The sequence below is a fragment of the Prenolepis imparis genome, unplaced genomic scaffold (genome assembly GCF_030444845.1).
Source record: "Prenolepis imparis isolate NDT839.2.m4 unplaced genomic scaffold, iyPreImpa1.0 SCAF_11, whole genome shotgun sequence".
Taxonomy (NCBI): domain Eukaryota; kingdom Metazoa; phylum Arthropoda; class Insecta; order Hymenoptera; family Formicidae; genus Prenolepis; species Prenolepis imparis.
This window is the reverse complement of record NW_028141169.1, coordinates 11,197,544-11,217,055: the sequence shown is the minus strand read 5'-3', so window position 1 is coordinate 11,217,055 and position 19,512 is coordinate 11,197,544. Positions and strand designations below refer to the sequence as shown.

Below are 19,512 nucleotides of genomic sequence, written 5' to 3'. Positions count from 1 at the left end.
CCTTCGCGATAAAAGTAAATGAAGATTGCATAAAATTTCTTCGATTTTTATACTCGCCAAAGTTTTATTCTCGAGCGAGTTGACTTCGAAGAGAAAAAAAATGAGGGGGATAGTGAGAGAGACTTAAAAATTGAATCTCTTGAAATCTTATCCGTCCATTCGACGAAGGAAAAAACCGGGTAAAGGACGGAAAATTTGTTTCTACTATCTCTATATCGATTATGTAAGATTACTGTATTTATTACGCTTGCGATATCGATGAAGTAAATTAAGGCACGTCCGTCGTAAGAGTCAATGCCCCCTGTAGAACGCGACGCATTCGGATGTACGTATAAAATTTCTCTCTGATAGAAAGAGAGGTAGAGAGAAACAGGGGATGTCTCATATACAGAGAGAATTTTCTCTTAGAATTTACCTTGAAAATCATGGTAATCGTGGGACAATATGGAAAGAATTTTATGAGAATTTCTCTGATTAATATTTATCACAATAAAAATAATAATATCTATTACAATAAAATATAAAACATTCATTAATTTTACTATGCAGTTTAGTAAAATTAATCAAACATATTTTATATTTTATTGTGATAAATATTAATCAGAGAAATTCTCATAAAATTCTTTCCATACCATATTGTCCCACGATTATGAAGATTTTCAGGGTAAATTCTAAGAGAAAATTCTCTTCGTGTACAAAACTATTTTGTATATCAATTTAAGGTCTCGAAAAAATTTCAAATAAAATGAATAATTATATAGAAATTCTTCACAAGACGACGAGCTTATTATATATGCGCGATCGCGCTATACCGTGTGTATGTGTATTTTTCTTAAAGCGACAACTTGTTTGTGTTTTTTTAGGTATAAATTGTACGCCACCGGCTATAGAAGATTTTCCACACGACCTGTTTGATGAGGAGCAAAGACAAGGCGGTGCCGTTGTCGTACACGTCATCGTATCGCTTTACTTATTTATCGCTTTAGCAGTAGTATGCGATAAATTCTTCGTACCTGCTGTAGAAAAAATATGTCACGGTAAGAGGGTTGTTTTATACATATTTTTTTTTCTTTTTTTTTTCTCCGCGAGAGAAATATTTATTTAATTAAAGCTGGTATACACTGTACCAATCGCGCGATCCTAGACAAAGAGACCTAAAGATCCAAATTGAATAAAAACAGATCGTTTCTCTTACCGAAGCCTCGTGCTGATCCCCCGCTCGAGATATGCGACTCTCGAATCGATGCCGATGCTGCAGCATATCTGCGTCACTGCGGGCGCCAGACACGTCTTCATCAGTTATCGTAATTGTCTCTCATTTGGAAACTGGCCTCTCGCGTGACATTCCTTGAAAAACAAATACATCGCCTCGGAGTAACCTTCAGCGCTAAATGCGATTATCCGTTTCTCAAATTCGATTTGGTGATAAGAGTATCGCATTTATTGTCGAGTCGAGAGAGTCAGACAATCACATTTATCGCTAAACACTACACGAGGCATAATAGTACTTATCGTTGAGGAAAAAAAAAATGGTTAATTGATGGTATTAATTATGGTATTCGATATAATATTAAATCTTGGGATCGTCCAGCTGACATCTTACCACCTGGACGGATATTTCTGGAGAAGAGAAATCTCTCTCAATCTCTCTGGATTATTTTTTCCGTATCTACTTTTTCGACAAAGTTGCATGGAAAAGGAAATATTCGCTCCAGGTGGTAACGTGCTTCTTCGCTTCGTACGTGTACACGTGTATAAAAGAAGAAGTTGAGAGTAAAAGAATCGAAGTTGACGTTGCATTTCAGCACTCTCGATGTCAAAAGACGTAGCCGGCGCGACGTTTATGGCGGCGGCGACGTCGGCCCCAGAATTATTCGTGAATGCCATCGGAACATTCATCACGGAAGGTGACATTGGGGTCGGGACGATAGTAGGTTCCGCAGTATTCAACATCCTGGCTGTCCCAGCCTGCTGCGGTATCGGTGCGGGAATGGTAAGTTGCCAAGTGTTCTATATAATTTTAAGAAGTTTATATATAATATATAAACTTATATATATGTATATATGTACGAAAACATCTTTATAAAAGAAAAACACGAAAACTTGCACGTAAAAAATTTAACGCTATATATTCCAAAAGAAATCAATAATATTATATGTAATATTAATTAGAATATATAAATTGTTGTGAGAAAAATAAGTGCACACTTTAATAAATTATATATATTTAATATATTTAAGCAAATTATATATGTACATATTATATTATGTACATAAATAAATATATATTTTTTTTATGCATTTATGTAGATTTATATGTATGGATTTAGACTCATAAAAAAATTAATTTTTACATCTTTCTTATCGATTCCTTTTATCATTCAATCGTCAATAATTTTACTTTGTGTTTAGATAATTATGAACAAATATAAATTTTATCGCGATTCAATAGATATAATAAGTATATTGTGTTTAAGTAAATGTATAAGTAAATTGACATTGGCAACTAAGACTAAATAAATTGATATTGATAACGTCAAGAATCGATATCAATGTGCGTAACAAAAAAACTGTCAAAATGCGTCATACTGATATGTAATCAACATTCTCGAAAACACACACATGTATTTAATACACATTTTTATATACGTAAAAAATCTATGAGAATATATACACGCGTAAATATCATTTAAATTAAATTCAAGCTAAATTATAAAAAAAAATATATATATAATGTCCAAAATTTAATAAATCTTTCCCCTTCTAAGAAAAATTCCTTAACTGATTTAAAACTGATTTTTTAAAATATATATAATTTTAGAAAGCATGAAGCAAATAAAATTATTTTTCTTTCTTTAGAAATAGATAAATAATTTAATTTTTTAATTTTACATTAAATGGAAAGATATCTCTATTTAAAATTACTAGATATTTAAAACATTTACTCTGGGTACATAAATCCGCCAAATATTCAAGAGCACTCATAAATATCTGATAATATTTTCTCTCATCGGACACATAAGATACGTTCATCGGTTATTCAGATATGATGTTTACGAAAAATACATATCCTCCGGAGATAGGCAAATATATTCACATTAAAAATCGTGCACCGTACACCTATATTTATTATAAAATTTCCCCATAAGCAGGTGGTGCCACTGGATTGGTGGCCTGTTAGCAGAGATTGCCTTGCTTACGGTGTCACCGTCGCCATTTTAATATGCATTATACACGACGAGCGAGTGGAGTGGTACGAGGCATTAACGTTGGTGCTCTTGTATATTGTTTATATCGCCGTGATGTATTGGGATAAATCGTTCCAGCGGTGTACGAGATTCCGTACGAACGACGATCAGTTATCTTCTGACGGCCGACGAGTTACGACAGGTGAGACCGTAATTTTACAAGTTTTATTACAGCTCTGATTAACGAGCATTATTGCGTCTTCAAGTACAGAAACTCTGTTCTGAGATGAATCTAGATGCATGAATAAAAATGCATCGGACGATTCTGCAACGATGTACTTTCGTTTGATAAAATTTCACTCTATACTTTCCATCGAATTTTTATTAAAAAAAACTTTTCAATAATTGATTAAATTTTTTCATATAATTGATAAGGGAATAAAGTTCGAATGAAGAAGACGAAATATTTTGACGTTTCGAGAAATATTTTGACGTTTCCCTGAGTCTCGAGAACGCAAACGATAGTATTATGTGTCTCTGCGATGTAACAATATGTTTACTTGCTTAAAAGCGCTTTTCTTAGATTCCAGCGACATTCACTTACCAAGACCGGACAAATTACAATCACCCGGGGATCATGTGGAGCAAATAGCCACTATCGACGTGCCGCTACAAAATGGCGGGACGAAAACGCAGGAAGAGAATCCGGATCCTAGTAAGTCTGTTTATTTTCTTCTTTGAATTTTTGCATTTTGTGCAATATTACAAATATATAAATTGCAAAATAAATATAATTTGTATAATTAACACGAAGATGTCATTAACAAATATTTAATCTCCTAGTAAAATCTCTAATCTAATCAAATAGTGATTTGTCAACTCATTATCGAGACAATCCCTGTCAACGTATCTGTCAACGATAATATTCGATAATATTAATGCGATGCGTAATATTTCAAGCGAGAGCCACTTGATAGATCAAGTGTGCATTCAAGCACAATGCGCGAATGGGAATTTCTCGAGCCATCGAGAGATCAGAGATCAAATATTTTAATTTGATGAAACCTATCATAGAGCTATTATTCAAATCTTGTGCACCCCTATGTTATTTCACGTTATTTTAAAATGGCATTTGAAATCTTTGGCAAACACGAGCGAGGCAACATCTGTTTTGAATTTAATATCCGCATGTAACATGTTGTATGACAGATTATGAGTACGAACTGTTGGTGTGGCCGGCGCATGCTGGATGGTTAAGGAAGACCGCTTGGGTCACAACGTGGCCCATTCATCTTGTATTCATGTGCACAATCCCCGACTGCGAGAAACCCCGATTCAAGAATTGGTTTCCCATCACGTTCATGATGTGCATCATATGGATTGGATCGCTCAGCTACGTTGTAGCGTGGATGATCACTATAATCGGTGAGTGTTTTGAGATATAATTTTAATTCGCAGTTTTTTTTAACGATAAGCGACTCGAATATCGGAAAAAGTTTTGCTGGAAACGATGTCCGATTAAATTTTTTGTTAAAAAAACATCGATTCGCGATGTTGACGAGGCAAAGCATGATGACGAAATATACAATTATCGCGCCGCGCGTACGAAAATTTTAAAAAATTTCAAAAATCGAAAAATGAATCTTAAACTTGCACACATTTTGTTCTCGCTCCAGGCGACACGCTCAAAATACCAGATTCCGTAATGGGCATCACTTTTCTCGCGGCGGGAACCAGCGTACCCGAAGCCGTATCGAGTGTGATTGTCGCAAAACAAGGTATGCATAATTATATTGCATTTTATATATACGAAAAGTTAATATTTTTCGAGGAGATATCTCTACGTTAATTATAAAATTAGCGCATGCCGTGTTAAAAATTATAAAACTAGCGCATGCCGTGTTAAACATTGAGAGAGGAACTTGATCGAGACCAGGTAGAGACCGAGAACAGATACCGATGTGACGAGAGCCATTTATTAGGATATGAAAAAGGCGAATTTCTCGAGAAAAAATTGCATGAAGAGTGAAAAGGAAAAATAGTTACGCACTCTTTTCTCCCCTCTCATCATCCCGTTTTATTGTCCAGGACACGGTTCGATGGGCATCAGTAATTCGATAGGATCGAACACGTTCGATATATTGCTATGCCTCGGACTACCCTGGCTGATCAAGTCGTCTTTCTCGCCCACGCAGCCCGGCAGGCATTACATCAGTATAAATTCCGGCGGGTTGGAATACAGCGCGATATCGTTGCTGTCGACCCTGATGCTGCTGTACATCGCGTTCGCCTCCAACAAGTTTCAGCTCGACAGAAAAGTCGGTCGCGCCTGTCTGTGCATGTATGCCGTGTTCCTCATACTGGCGTCGCTGATCGAGCTCAACGTATTCTTCATGGTAAATCTCCCCACCTGCCAAAGGACGGTGAAATGATCGAGATACCTCCGGACGATGACCCGCCCGCAATAAATGTCCGGGCGCGGCCCCGTTCGCAATCCGCGCCGGAAACCTCCCCCCCTTCGGACTTACCGAGAGAGACCCGCTCGTGCGAGGGGGTGTTTATATTTCCAGCTACACGCGACACCGTGTGTACAGTTTTAATATCAACAATGTTATCACCGTGTTTTAGAACCATGGCAGTAATGCATTTTGTATTTACTTACTGCTCTCTAAAAAGAATCTCTCTCCCCCTTCCCCCCTTCTTGTCTTTTCGTCGTTCTCTCTTCTCCTCGCAAAACTCCATCGCAAAACTCCATCGCAAAACTCCATGACATTTTTGAGTATATTTAGTCGACATTTTTTCGTTCCATCCATATAAGCATTTTACGCTCATCTCGAGTTTTTCTCAATTTTTACTCGTATTTTATCGCCATCTCTTCCAATTTTCCCCTCTCTTCTCCCTCTCCCCTTTCTTCGCTTATTTTTCTCTTAAAAATACGATTACTGTGCTTACGGCTATATTGTGTGCGCCGAAAGATCAACCACTTACGATTAGCCACAGTAACGAGATCTCAAGCCACACGATCTGAAACGCGGGCGTCGAGAGAAGAGGCAAAGTCGTCGCCCCGGGACCAAAGGCCTCCAAAAATATATATATATATATATATATATATATATGATTTGGGAATACGATAAGGGTGGGATCGAACGAGGGCGCTCCGCGACTGTGTCTAATTGTATGAGAAAAAGCGCAAGAAAGACTGCCGTTCCGTCAGTCAGTATCGCAGATACTCGGTGTGTGACCGCGTGGAAACGTGTTTACGAGAGAGTGAAATGTCATCTCGATATATTTAGCCGCGACAGCCCGTCTCGTCACGTTTACAGGATTTACAGAATCGTCGCGTTCGACAACGGATGCAAACTTTATTGTTTCCGGGACAATTTGCCGTTAACTGACACCAGCTCGATGAATCTATCTCTATTGAGTATCGCCCTACACTGAAAAAAAAAGAAAAAAGAAAAAACCTATCTCGATAGTGTATATTTGAGGAAAAATTCTCCCGTTACAAAAGCGCGATCCTTTACATCGGCGATGTAAAGCGAAACGCGCACGTATACATGTAAAATAATGTAATTGTAACGTCGAGGCAAGCCGTCGCGCGCGATAACACCTTTCTGCGAGATATTAACACACCTTCATACAAATTGCGAAAAAAAACACCAAATCTGTGACTGTAAATGTGTTTAGATAAAACCGTAACTTAACATTTAATAAAGTACTGTAATAAGTTATTAAAATAATACAGCCAATAAAAATCGATTCCTCTCCAGTCTCTGTGAGTATACATGGGTGGGAGGATAGGGGGAATCTTGGCTCGGAAATATAAAATTTATATACAACTACATATCTCGCGTAAAAAAAGTATCTTTACATAAATCTGCACATAAAAATAATGAAAAAAAAAAAAAAAATGCAAATAATCGAAAAAGATGCACGCGTGAATTTTGACACATTTTTTATACGTCTTGATGAAATTTTGGTTTGATTTACTTTGGGAATGATGAGAGATGAATCGTTTAAATCGACAGTTTTTAAAAACGCTGGGATATTTATATTTCGTCGAGACAATTTTACGGACAATAATACGTCTCGCTTTTGTTTCCCCTCAACTATGATATTCTTGTTCGTTTACACGAGAAAATCGAACGAGAGAAGATCCGATATACATCACATTGAAACCCCGGCGCTGTTTTTAAAATACACATGAGCACAAGTTGATGTTTTTTTTTTCCTCGAGACTCTTCTAGAAATATATTTTAGCATATATATAATTGCGGCGCCTTACAGAGGGAGAAGATGCACAACTTTTTTTTATAGAGAAAAGGTTTTAAAAACTAAATAAATAAAATATAATCCTTTTTGGTTAATTTCATATGGATTTTTTTTCAGAAAAATTTAATTAAGATATTTAATGTTGAATATTAAAAAGTCGATAAAAGAAAGAAGAGGATATAATTTTCGATTGAAATTTTCAGTTTACATCTTAAGAAAATTGTAATGTACAGCGGAGTCTATAAAACACACTTTTTTACTACTAGTAGCGAAATGACAAAGTTTTTGAAGCTCGACACTATATTTTATTCTTCACGTAGCCTCTGACCTCTTTTCTCTTCGCAAAATATTCGCTACGAGAAGATTACATTATTCTGTTGCATAAAATTATCATTTAATCGTCCTATACTGTTGTTGCCGATCTCTAAAATAAAACCCAGACGCCGTTGGTCACTTTCTGTCAAAGAGATAATTTTCGTATTGGCCAAGAACGCGTTCGTAAATCTTGACCCCGCTATTTCAGTTATATACGCCCCCGTGAAGATGTTGGCACAACTTTGATATTCGCGAAGACATTAATATCGGGTCCATACGAGTAAAACGAATAATGCGAGATTTATTTCGCGCGTTTATCATCAGCGAATCTTCTTCTTCTGTTAAACATTCCGCGATTGAAACTCGATTAAAATCGAACGATGATTTGATAAATAAATATCCATCATCATCATCATCATCATCCCGCCAATATGTACATCGAACAGTCTTATTTAAAATCGATGTAGATATACGTCTCCTCTCGTACGCGCGAATTTTCCTGAAAACCCGAGCCTTGGCACGGATTCAACGACCGAGTTTACCAGCAAACCTCCCGGCGCGCGTTTCTCTTCGCAGACTCCGCAATGTATGAAAAGATACGAGTCGGACGGGACGTTGCTAACGCAGCTCGACGTATAATTCCCTCCAATATTTTGCGTCGATTGCGAGATCCGCTTGCAGGTACGTACTATAAAACCGATTCGCTCTGCTCAATGGCACAGATATATACCTATCTCACCGCGAACGTCAACGTCATACAATTCGTTGACGCGGTCAGCTGATCGTGACAGCGGCGCGGCGACGAGAGAGTGACCGTATCTTGCGGTAGTCTCTATTCTATATCTATATATCTAAACTTTGTCTGCTCCAGCGAACTATATATCAAGACATATATCGAGTCATCTCGTATAATCGTCCTCGACGTCGAGCGGTATTATAGCCGTATCCGCGCGCGGGTTCTCTTCCCCATTATATATGCGTGAACACCGACGGCGATGATGATGATGATGCTAATGTGAATTTATTGTTGGACATCGCTATATTCGGAGTAGCAAGTTTCGCGATCAGATAGATCGTTCCCGACATACATTTATATATTTTTGCTCGCGAGATCGCCGCGCTTATGTAAATCGGCGATGTAGTGTGTCGCATATACGTATATATATATTCCGTATAGGTGTGTAACGCTCTCTCGATTGTGTGCGCGAATGTACGTACAATAACTTTGGGTTTAATGGTGGTGAGGGGTCAGTTGCGTGTCGGCGCGCGGCAGATCTGCAATGCGGCGTTGCCGTTGAAACCGTTGATTCACAAAACCCTTCTTCCTACGTTGATTATACATGTTTCCTCCGTTCATGTGTGTGTGCGTGCAGTTCAGAGACGCCGCGGGGGGAAGAGGGAGGCGAGAGGGGGAGGGACGGACAGCTCGCGCGCGCGCCGAAAGTGGCTATACTAACACATACACAGACGTAAGTTTCACTAATAATACTTTTACAACCGTCCTCTCTACTCTATATTCGGTATTCGACGATAAACTTATGACTTTTTTAAAAGAATTGGAGGATTTTTATTCGCGCACATCTCCATCTTGATCGGGAAAGTATTACAATGTCCTCCGCGAAATTAAGGTCACCAAAGTCGTCTTTAATAAGTGAGTTTTATTTCTGTTATTATTGTTATTCGTCGTGTGTTTAAAAAAGTAAAGCAAAATTTTTAAAACGTCTTGATTCACCTTACATTTGAGAATTATCATCTCTGTAACATAAGGAGGATGTGTATCTTCTAATAAGATTTATGATTCACACTCACAATCAGAGACACAAGAGTTTCTTTTTAATATATATGTATATATTATATTAGATGTATATTGTAAAAAAGAAAACCGGGTACCGCAATCGTTGTTTGCCAAGAGAAGACCTGGCGGAAATAGTACGCATGCGTCTTCGACAATGCGGAAGGGGCATTTATATATAATCCATCTAGAGAATGAGAGACATTTTGAATTGTAGAATCTCGATCGAAATCTTTGCGATTCAACGATTTTTAAATCGACGCTATTATCAAAGACACAGGTCGTTTCTAATAGACAATGTACTAAGAATGAAAAAGTGTTAATCCTCGCTTCTTAATCGGACAGTAAAGTCGCGATAATAGTAACTTCCTGAACAATATTGTCATTACGATTTATCGATATCTGGATTACTTGAAGCATCTCTTTCGATAAAAAAAAAACAACGATTGCGATACCATATCTTTCAGCTGCTCGAAGATATATTCCTTTGCTACTCCTATCTCTTTTACGGTTATTTTAGAGAAGTATAATCGATCGCCTTTAATTGTCTTTTTGTTTAAAGAAGTATAATCGATCGTCTTTAATTGTCTATGAAAGTTTGTATTCTCCCTATATTACTAGATATAAAATACTACGGATTATGTAATACTATGGATTATATAAATCTAAATAAATTTAATTAGAAGCGAAAGGCTCTAAATATATTAAATATCTTAGTAAGGCCGAACGGGTTAATTAAGACGTGATAAATAACGTGCTAATTACTTTTTATATACACTGAGAGAATTTTCTCTTAGAATTCACCCTGAAAATTATGGTAATCGTGAGACAATATGATATGGAAAGAATTTTATGAGAATTTCTCTTATTAATATTTATCACAAAATATAAAATATGTTTGATTAATATTTTACTAAACTGCATAGTAAAATTAATCAAACGTATTTTATATTTTATTGTGATAGATATTAATCAGAGAAATTCTCATAAAATTCTTTTCATACCATATTGTTCCACGATTAGCATGATTTTCAGGGTAAATTCTAAGAGAAAATTCTCTCTGTGTATGTATATATTATTTACTTCGAATGATTATAAATTTTTCCTCGACCGTGCACGACTTTGATGCTTCCTTCGCGGGCGACGTTGGAGCAATACGGTGCTACGGACCGGGTTTACCTGCAGGGGCTGCGATTTCGCAGCCCCCGAAAGCGCGAGGGAACCCCGACAAAGTCCTCCCCGGAGGGGGCTGGGGATTCGCACAGACGTCGTAAACCTCGTGTCCGCGTCATGCGCGGGCACAAGTTTCGCGATTTTGCGCGCGCAGCCTCCGCGAAGGAAAGAGGGGGTGGCGGATCGGCATCGTCGGGGAGGGGTTGCAACGCCAGCGTCCACCGTCACCGGGAGAAGGTGAGAATCGCACAGCGGGTATCGAGCGGTCTGTGCGTGCACTAGTGTTGCCTACAGGGAGCACGACCACTCGCCGTCTCTCGCTCTGTTTCTCTCTCTCTCTCTCTCTCTCTCTCTCTCCCTCTGTCTTTCACCCCCATATCACTCATTATCTCTCTCTTTTTCTCTCCCCCCTTGTAAAATTCCCGCACGATTTTTACCACTCATGTTTCGTCGGCGATTCGCGTGTGTTCCTTTATGAAAGCGCGTTATTGCCGCGCCGCGACGGACCGTTATCTCGCGGGCGCGGACTTATGCTCGGATCCGAATCGCGGCTGTCGTCTGATAATGCCCCTTATCGTTGCCGCGCGAGTTACGTGACCCGCGATACGCGCGTTACGGGAGTCTACGAGACGAGCAGCAGCAGCATCAGCGGCAGCAGCGAGATAGAGGACGGTGAACGGTGGTCCTCGTGACACTCTGTTGGGGTGAACTGACGGGGGGTGATCGACGATGATGGATCGCAACGCGAAACTGTAGCCCCCGTTGCAGTTCGCGATCGGAGGAGAGCTGTCATCGTCGCTCCGCTTCGTAATAATAATAATAAATACCTCCGTGTCGGCTCCGACGATTTATTAGAAGATCGTAATCACATATCCTAGCTATCATATCGATCATACTCGCGTAGCGTTTCATCGCCCGTTTTTTTTTTCTTTCGATCAAACAAAAGTTGAGCGCGCGTTAATCGACGAGAAAGAAAAAACGACTGTGTGTCATCCTTGAACTGTGCCGACGACTGCGAAAGCAGCTGGTGAAGTTTGTCTGCTCTTGAAGAAGAAGTAGTGCCTAAGCGTGGTTTGATAACGAGAGAAGAGAGGGGATAAAAAAAATTTGTAAATTAGTGCCTATCGCGACGATGATTCGTCGATGATTCGTATAATCTCTCATACACGTTACGCATTTTGGGGTGACGATTGCGATGCTCCTTCGACGCGCGCCGATTATGCATCACGTCCAAGTATCGCATAAGCAAAGGGAAAGCGCGCAAAGTGCGCGGAGAGACGGAGGGGACTAATAATAATAGGAATAATAGAATCGGCGAAATTTTCCAGCGGGGTAAATATTTCGTTCCCAAGGATATACGGGGGTGCGAGTTGCCGTATTAAGGGTCGAGAGTCCCATATACCTACACGTGTTGGGACTCCGTGTTCGGCCTGTTTTTTCGCGTCCCCCATCGAAGAGAGGTTCCGAAGACAGACTGTGAAATCATCCGCCACTTATTTCACCCTCCCCGCGATTAGTAATGTCGCGATTAATGCTGTGCAATCTCGGCAATGCCTCGACGGCGGGAAACGATACGAACAACAACGCAAACACGAACAGCAGTATGGAGGACGACGATTCTTATCCACTGCCTACAATCTATCGGTATGTAGACCAAAGAGAAAAGAAAGATCGAGAGAGAATCGCGCTTTCTTCCCCTCAAAGTCGCTGTCGCGACTTGCTCGCGGGGCGGATTCGCGAATAAACTTATATCATAACTTAGCGATGCACTTGTCAATCGAAAAATTCTACTCAAAGATCCTTTGACAATTCATCCTGAATTTCGATAGATATGAATAATAAATTAATCATAGTTTTTTTTATAATAAAATCCATTCTATATGTATATATGTGTGCGTGTCGATAAATTTTTAATAAATCAAACTATTTTACTTTTTTATCTTTATTGCAATTATATATATTTAAAATTGCACCAGAGATAAAAAATGAATTATTTTATTTTTTATCTCTATTGCAATTTTTTGTAAAAGTCGACTCCACGTTTCTTTGAGGGCTTTTTCTTTCCTTTATACATTCAATTTCATTTAACACGCTATCATGTTGATCGCACGTCGATACAATTTCGTCCCACGCGAAAGACGGTGAATTATCGGGGGGCTATTTCGGCGGGAGCTTTATACATAATTATTAAGAGCTGCCAGGTCAATCACAAAGCGATCGTGTCTAGATAATGTCGGGCAAAGTGATCGGTATACACCGGTGTGTATGTATGTATATATCGGGCATTCGAGCGAAAGGCGATATTCTCTACCCCCCGACCTGAAACCTACCGGTGACCCACATGCGACGACGACGACGACGACGACGACGACGTACTCGTGGTGGTGGTTTTAGCTTTTAAAGGGGCACGTACGTAACACGTATCTAGACGTTTCCGAGAAAAAACTTTAACGAGGCCGGACTGGCGCTTGACGAGACGATCCAACAGACGTTCAGCTCGAAACGAAATTCAAGCACCGAGTAATTCGACGAAAAATATGCCAATCATTGTATTTTACCCCCTTTCCGCCTCCCCCTTTGGACGAGGAGCACTGAGGTGTATCAGCTTGCTTAGACTCGATTGCGTCAACGTCACTCTCGTGAGCTAACTTTGGCCGTAATAAGAGTTTCCCCGCTGCGTCTGTATATCATGCTAAAGACTCTGATCCGAAGAGGGAGAAGGTAATCCCTTTCTGCCCCCCAGAGGGATAGCGCGATCGAACTTTGCGTTAAATATTGATGAGCGGGTGAATTTTAATTCGAAATGACTCGAATTACACATATTGAATGATTACGTTCATGACCTATTTAATTTTAACTCGTCAAATTATTCGCGTCTGAAATTCGTTGTCTCTCGAAAGAATCAGGACAGTCGGTTTTTCTATTATGTCCGCAATTAATATTAAGCTAATAGTGTGCGGATTTAATATTTCCGTATTTGCATGACATGTCAGACAGACGTGTAAACGTCTACTCGTAAGGAATATTCATGAGTTTTAATTACTCTTTTCTCTCTTCCCCGCGAGATTTTAGCAAAACTTGTTAGATTTGCAAAGTAAATGAGTCTCACTGATATTCGGAAATGTATATATATACTCGAGTTTCTTCAAGGTCTGGAACGGAGAGTCTCCGTCTAAGTTTAGCAACTCGCTCGACTCAGCTTATATATGTGGGAAATTATTAATATATGATTGAAAATTCCCTCGGAAATCCATATACGACCGATACACGCGCCAACACATACACACATGCACCATGCGCGCGCATATAAGCAATGCATAACGTGATTAAACGATGCGATAGGATAGGATCAAAGTAAATATGGAATATTCCACAACGATCGAATGTCCTTTCAATCTCAAAAAAAAAAAACTTGGAGTAAACCAAGAAAAATTTAATAATCTTCAATCTAGTCATCGATATCAGATTATCAGAATTTTATAAAATAAATCTTCAGGAATCTCGTGATTTCAATTTGAATTAATTTAAGTACAAATTTACCCTAAAATGTGTCGTTTAAAAAATTTTGAAAGGACATTTAAATTGTGTTAAAAAAAAAATCTGTTAAAGAGAAAAATTTCTTTCCAACTCGATGCTTCTCTCGGAAACATCCCGAGACACCGATCGATCATAATCGAGTTACGATACGCAGGCTACATCGATACGCGTATGACTACTCCTGTATGCACCCTTGTATGCGCAGCTGCCGTGCACCCATAGCAAGTCTGGATTGCATGGAAGAGTTCAACGGCGGCGGCGGAGGCGGAGGTGCAGACTCGGGCGTGCACTGCAGCAACACGGCCGGAACGAAAGAGCAGCTACTAACTAGCTGCATTGCCGCACAAGCGCAACGTTTGCAGCACCCTTCGCCAGGTATTCGCTACCGCAACTTGGGCAAAAGCGGTCTACGTGTTTCCAATGTTGGATTAGGTACGCTGAATGTTTTCCCCCCACTTTCTTTTAGAGTCATTTCTCAGATTATCTCTCCCTTTCTCTTTCTCTTTCTCTCTTTCGCGAAGGCTGCTTCTCCACCCTCTTGGCTGACATACATATGTTTATATATATATATACGTGGAACCACCACCTTTCTCGAGCGCGGCGCGTACACGTGTCGCAAATCGATCTTGAAATGCATACACACACCATGCGGCTATCGGATTTTTATTATGCGGGTCCCAACCCGCGACGAGACCGTGGCTGTCAATTCGCGTCTTCATTATTTATGTAATACTGTCTTCCCGCCAACGCACACTTTTCCATTTCCGCTGCACGCGACCTCCGAAAGGAGGACGCGAAATGTACGATATACTTTTATAGTCGATCGAGTTTGTGTGTGTGTGTCTGTGTGTGTGAAATGGCTGAATCGGTATTCATATGTAGCTTGCTTAGACACAAAACACACGTTGCGCTTTATATGATATCTAGTGATCGCTTCAAGTTACTATAACTACATACTTTCTTACGACATTGCAAATTTTTCCAAAAATTCTTTTTTCATTTTTATAAAACTTATAAAAGATATAAATATCGAAAAAATATCGCTGTTAAATTATTCTCCATTAAAAGCTGAATAATTTTTCTGTCATCTTTCGATACATATATTGTTTATATTGTATCAGATACACAATAGTTTATATTGTATTGGATACGAAAATTATATACTTTAAAGGAATATTTTATCCTGTTAAACTGAACTATTAGTAAAGACACAAAGGAATATCTGAAATTTTTGCACGTTTGAAAAATGTATGCTAATTTAGAGGAGAGATAAATTTTCTCTCGCAATGTTACTTTGTGAATTCCTACAATTTCACAGATACTTTCGCGAAATGTGCCTCGATCACTGTTTTTCACGTAAATAATTGTTATTTCTTGAACGTATAAGCTTCAAATTTTCCTTTGCAATATTCTTACGTCAGCAAGGCCGGCTTGATATTCTCGAAGTATAAATTTGAAACAATTTATTAATAAAGATTCTTTGGAATTAGATACAACAAGTTTAAGGACACTTAAGAAACGAATTATATAACTGAATCGCCAACATGAAACTTTCTAGTTTCAATTTAATTTAGTAGCAATTTTATTTATAGACAGAGTCTATAAAGACAGAGATTATTACTATAATTATATTAACTTAAAAGTAAAAATTTTAAATTTTACTCCGATATTAAACAGCACTTCAGAAATGGCTACATATGCATGTAAAATGATAAAATTCTTATAAAAGCACAAATTAAATAAATTGAAATCAACAAACAATAAGAAAACTATGAAACATTAATCAGTTGCAAAATTTATAACAAAAAAATCAGTATTAAGTGCCAAAAAAACAAAATTATTTCTTATAGAATATAATAAAACCATTCGTATATAATAAAATTAATTACCGCGGTGATTAAAGTAATTAATTTTATAAGTAATAGATGACAATTAAATAAGTATTTTACGTGCATCGTCCAGATCTTCTTCCTCCTCTTTTTTTCCTCCTTTTTTGTTCATCCTCTGCTGTTCCTTTTTCTGTCATTCACTCGCGAAAATATTAATTACAATTAATCATGATTACGGATAATCGGCAACACGATCATGCGACACTTTGCACGACACTCCCGATATTAATCTTATATATGCACTTTATTATAATTGCGATCGAAAAAAAATTATTTACACGCGATGTTCTTGTTATTCGAGCGAACTCCATATATCATTGTACTATTCTTTGAAAAGCACGAAATTTGCGGAAAATATTAAACACGATAATTGTTTTATTAGCTATTATCAGCCCGCGCAATTAATTAATTCTTACGATAAACAATACGTATAATCGTCGTGGCGATGTGGCTATTTTATAGCATATATTTCACGTAATATATCCACTTGAAGTAGGAATCGAGACGATAAGAGACGGGAAATCACACATAAAGTGTTGTTTTATCGCGACATATACGAGCTATGATTACATCCGTAAATATGTGATTTGAAGTTATTATACGTTCGATTTTTCCATTCGCATAATTTGCCTGTTTTTTTTTTGTTTTTTTTTCGGAAAACGCGCTGCTTTTATTAACAATAAAACAACGATTTATAATCCTTCGATTTCTATTTTAAATAAACATACAACGCATGAAATATACGCTTAAACAGTCATCTCTCGTTTAGTGTCTCCTGCGAACCTTTCGCGATCGCGATTCGGATAATATGATACGACACGTATTGCTTGTTCGAGCTCGAGTCTCATTGCGCAAATGTCAACAAACGCGAATATCAACCATTCACGAACACTGGTACAATAACACGCTATAACAATTCAAACAGAATAAAATTGTTTAATAAATAGTTTTGCTTGAAACGCGAGAAGAATAAACCTATAAAAATTCAGCGCTATTTATACTTTTGATTATATAAAGCGCTTTATATGATTTGTTAATATAACACTTTTATACGAAATTAAAAATAAAAGAAATAATAGAATAGAAATAAATATTCCGCTAAATTAATTCTTGCTTTTTTGATAAATATAAAATATAAAATAAAATTCTGAAATAGATATTCTTCTCCATAGTCAACATTTTTTTAATGTAACGTTTAAGCAGTCTTTCGGTCTTAAAATCAGCTGTTCCGAATCTTGATTGTTATTAAACTATCTTTTTCTTATATTCGCGAAATATTCTAATGCCTTTTCTACACCTAAAGATGATCCTACTCGTGGCTCATCCGACTGCTTTCGCTAGTCTATGTTATTTCATATGGTTTTTGACCTCACTCGGATAAGCTACAAATAGGATTATTCTTTGGTGTAGACCCAGCATAAAGAATGTAACAATAATAATAAAATAAGAGTGTAATAATTCTTATTTTCAAATAATAATTCTTATGCTCGGTACAATGCAAATTTTCCGTGCAAATTTTATGCTTCTTTTTTTACTATATTATCGTTTATTTATAGTTTATTTATAGTATATTTGTGCTCAGTTTATATATTTGATAATTTTATCGTCTTACATATATAGGACGCGGAATATTAAATTAAATAAGCATTTAAAAATAGTCGCGCGGACTGATAACATTGCTAATTATAATAATCATACAAAATAATCGCACATTTCGTATGATATTACGATAATACGATGATATATGGAGCGCGACTAACACCTTTACCTTCTCACTATGGGAATGACGACAAGGCTGTGGAATGTATGCGCAGACTATGTATATCCCACCAGCACGTCAATCATATCACCCACCAAGCGCGTAAAATATTTTGGCAACGAATTATCAATAACATAGCATTCGGCCTTGGTATGTCTAGCGCCGCTATTGTTGATGTAACTTTGGCTCTGTTATTATTCACGCGCCGACACATTTAAACAGGAAAATAGTGGTGCGAAATTATCCTTTTTTAAACGCGATTGCGATAAAATTGAACGAAGCATCGAATGAAATAAATTTGACTCTAGGTATTGCCGAAATAATTTTACGTGAATATTAAACTATTTATTAAACGATTAATTACGGAGCTCTTCATTATTCGATTCTGCGATTCGATATCGTTTTATTTTGCGCTTTCTTAATCCGAATTATATTTAGATCGTCGAAAAGAGTCCAACAATAGCGTCATTATTTTTCTGTTCGAGTGTCGGCGCGTGAATGATAACAAAGTCTAATAAATAATTAATTTATACTTTATATTGCTAAATACTAAAGTGCTTGTTTAATTTAATATTCGTGTACAGGTAGAGCCATTTTTATCATGTTATGTATATGTGTATGTAGCCTGCTTAAGTGTATTAGATCGAATTTTAAATTATCATACGAATATAGCAAACTTTAATTTAAATTAAATTAAATTTAATTTAATTAATTTTCATTTAATCAAAATTATATCATCATATTATATATAATCATCTTTATCTCGCTATAATACAGATTACGATACACACAAAATAGAAGAAATTTATTACATCGAAAGGACTAATCTTCTTTGAATCTCTAACATTTTCGAGCCGGCCTTGCACGCTAGCATCCTATATATCTTCTAGGACGGAATGTCTCGCTTTCTTTTGCGAAATGTGGATGATGAGAGCTAAGTGTGCTGATACTATTAGATCGCAGCCCGGATACACACAGGCACACAGGCGGATTATTATATACGTCAGTATAATTTTGGTGTTGTCGCGATTTCGCGATGCCGATATCGCACGATCCCGCTCATCCCCCGCGTGACACCGTCGCTGATGTCGCTTGATTGGTTTTATGGGCGCAGGAACGTGGACCACCTTCGGCGTAGGCGGCTGCGGCAGCGAGGAAACCGCGGAGGCCGTCATCGCGCTCGCCTACGACAGCGGGATTAATATGTTTGACTTGAGCGAGGCTCACAGCGGCCACCGCGCGGAAATCCAATTCGGTCGCATCCTGCTGAGACGAGCCTGGAATCGTTCCAGTTACGTCGTCACGACGAAAATCTACTGGAACACCAAGTGAGTAGAGAGAGAGAGTTACACGTGTCGGCGGTGCCGTATATATACGTGTACATGCGCGTGTTTCTCGGTGTCATTTGGCGTCCTCGTGCGATGATGCGTGTTTAGCGAGCATTATATCATAGCGAGGAGCGACTGTCTATATATATATATATTCATATTTATTATATATATAGAGGTGGCTCTTGTCGGTGGCTCTCTCGATGTTGTTGTAACGCTGCTGCACGCGAAAACGCGAACAAATTTTTTTTCCATTTTT

General features: G+C 38.0%; 1 protein-coding gene across 9 annotated transcripts in view; it reads left to right on the top strand.

The window, feature by feature from the left end:
• Positions 1-19,512, top strand: part of LOC145942746 (voltage-gated potassium channel subunit beta-2-like) — a 43,563-nt gene that overhangs the window by 14,536 nt on the left and 9,515 nt on the right. For 4 of the 9 annotated variants that reach the window (XM_083049744.1, XM_083049743.1, XM_083049742.1 and 1 more), the window contains 7 exons: positions 864-1,037; positions 1,806-1,993; positions 3,150-3,390; positions 3,772-3,903; positions 4,398-4,613; positions 4,865-4,966; positions 5,277-7,133. In XM_083049744.1, coding sequence (XP_082905870.1) covers positions 1,814-1,993; positions 3,150-3,390; positions 3,772-3,903; positions 4,398-4,613; positions 4,865-4,966; positions 5,277-5,620 — 1,215 coding nt within the window. In that variant the 5' untranslated portion in view covers positions 864-1,037; positions 1,806-1,813 and the 3' untranslated portion in view covers positions 5,621-7,133. Of the gene's footprint in view, positions 1-863; positions 1,038-1,805; positions 1,994-3,149; positions 3,391-3,771; positions 3,904-4,397; positions 4,614-4,864; positions 4,967-5,276; positions 8,457-8,553; positions 9,245-10,608; positions 12,385-14,482; positions 14,710-19,039; positions 19,254-19,512 lie in introns of those variants that run through there. The other 5 variants (XM_083049739.1, XM_083049747.1, XM_083049745.1 and 2 more) reach the window with 5 other exon arrangements.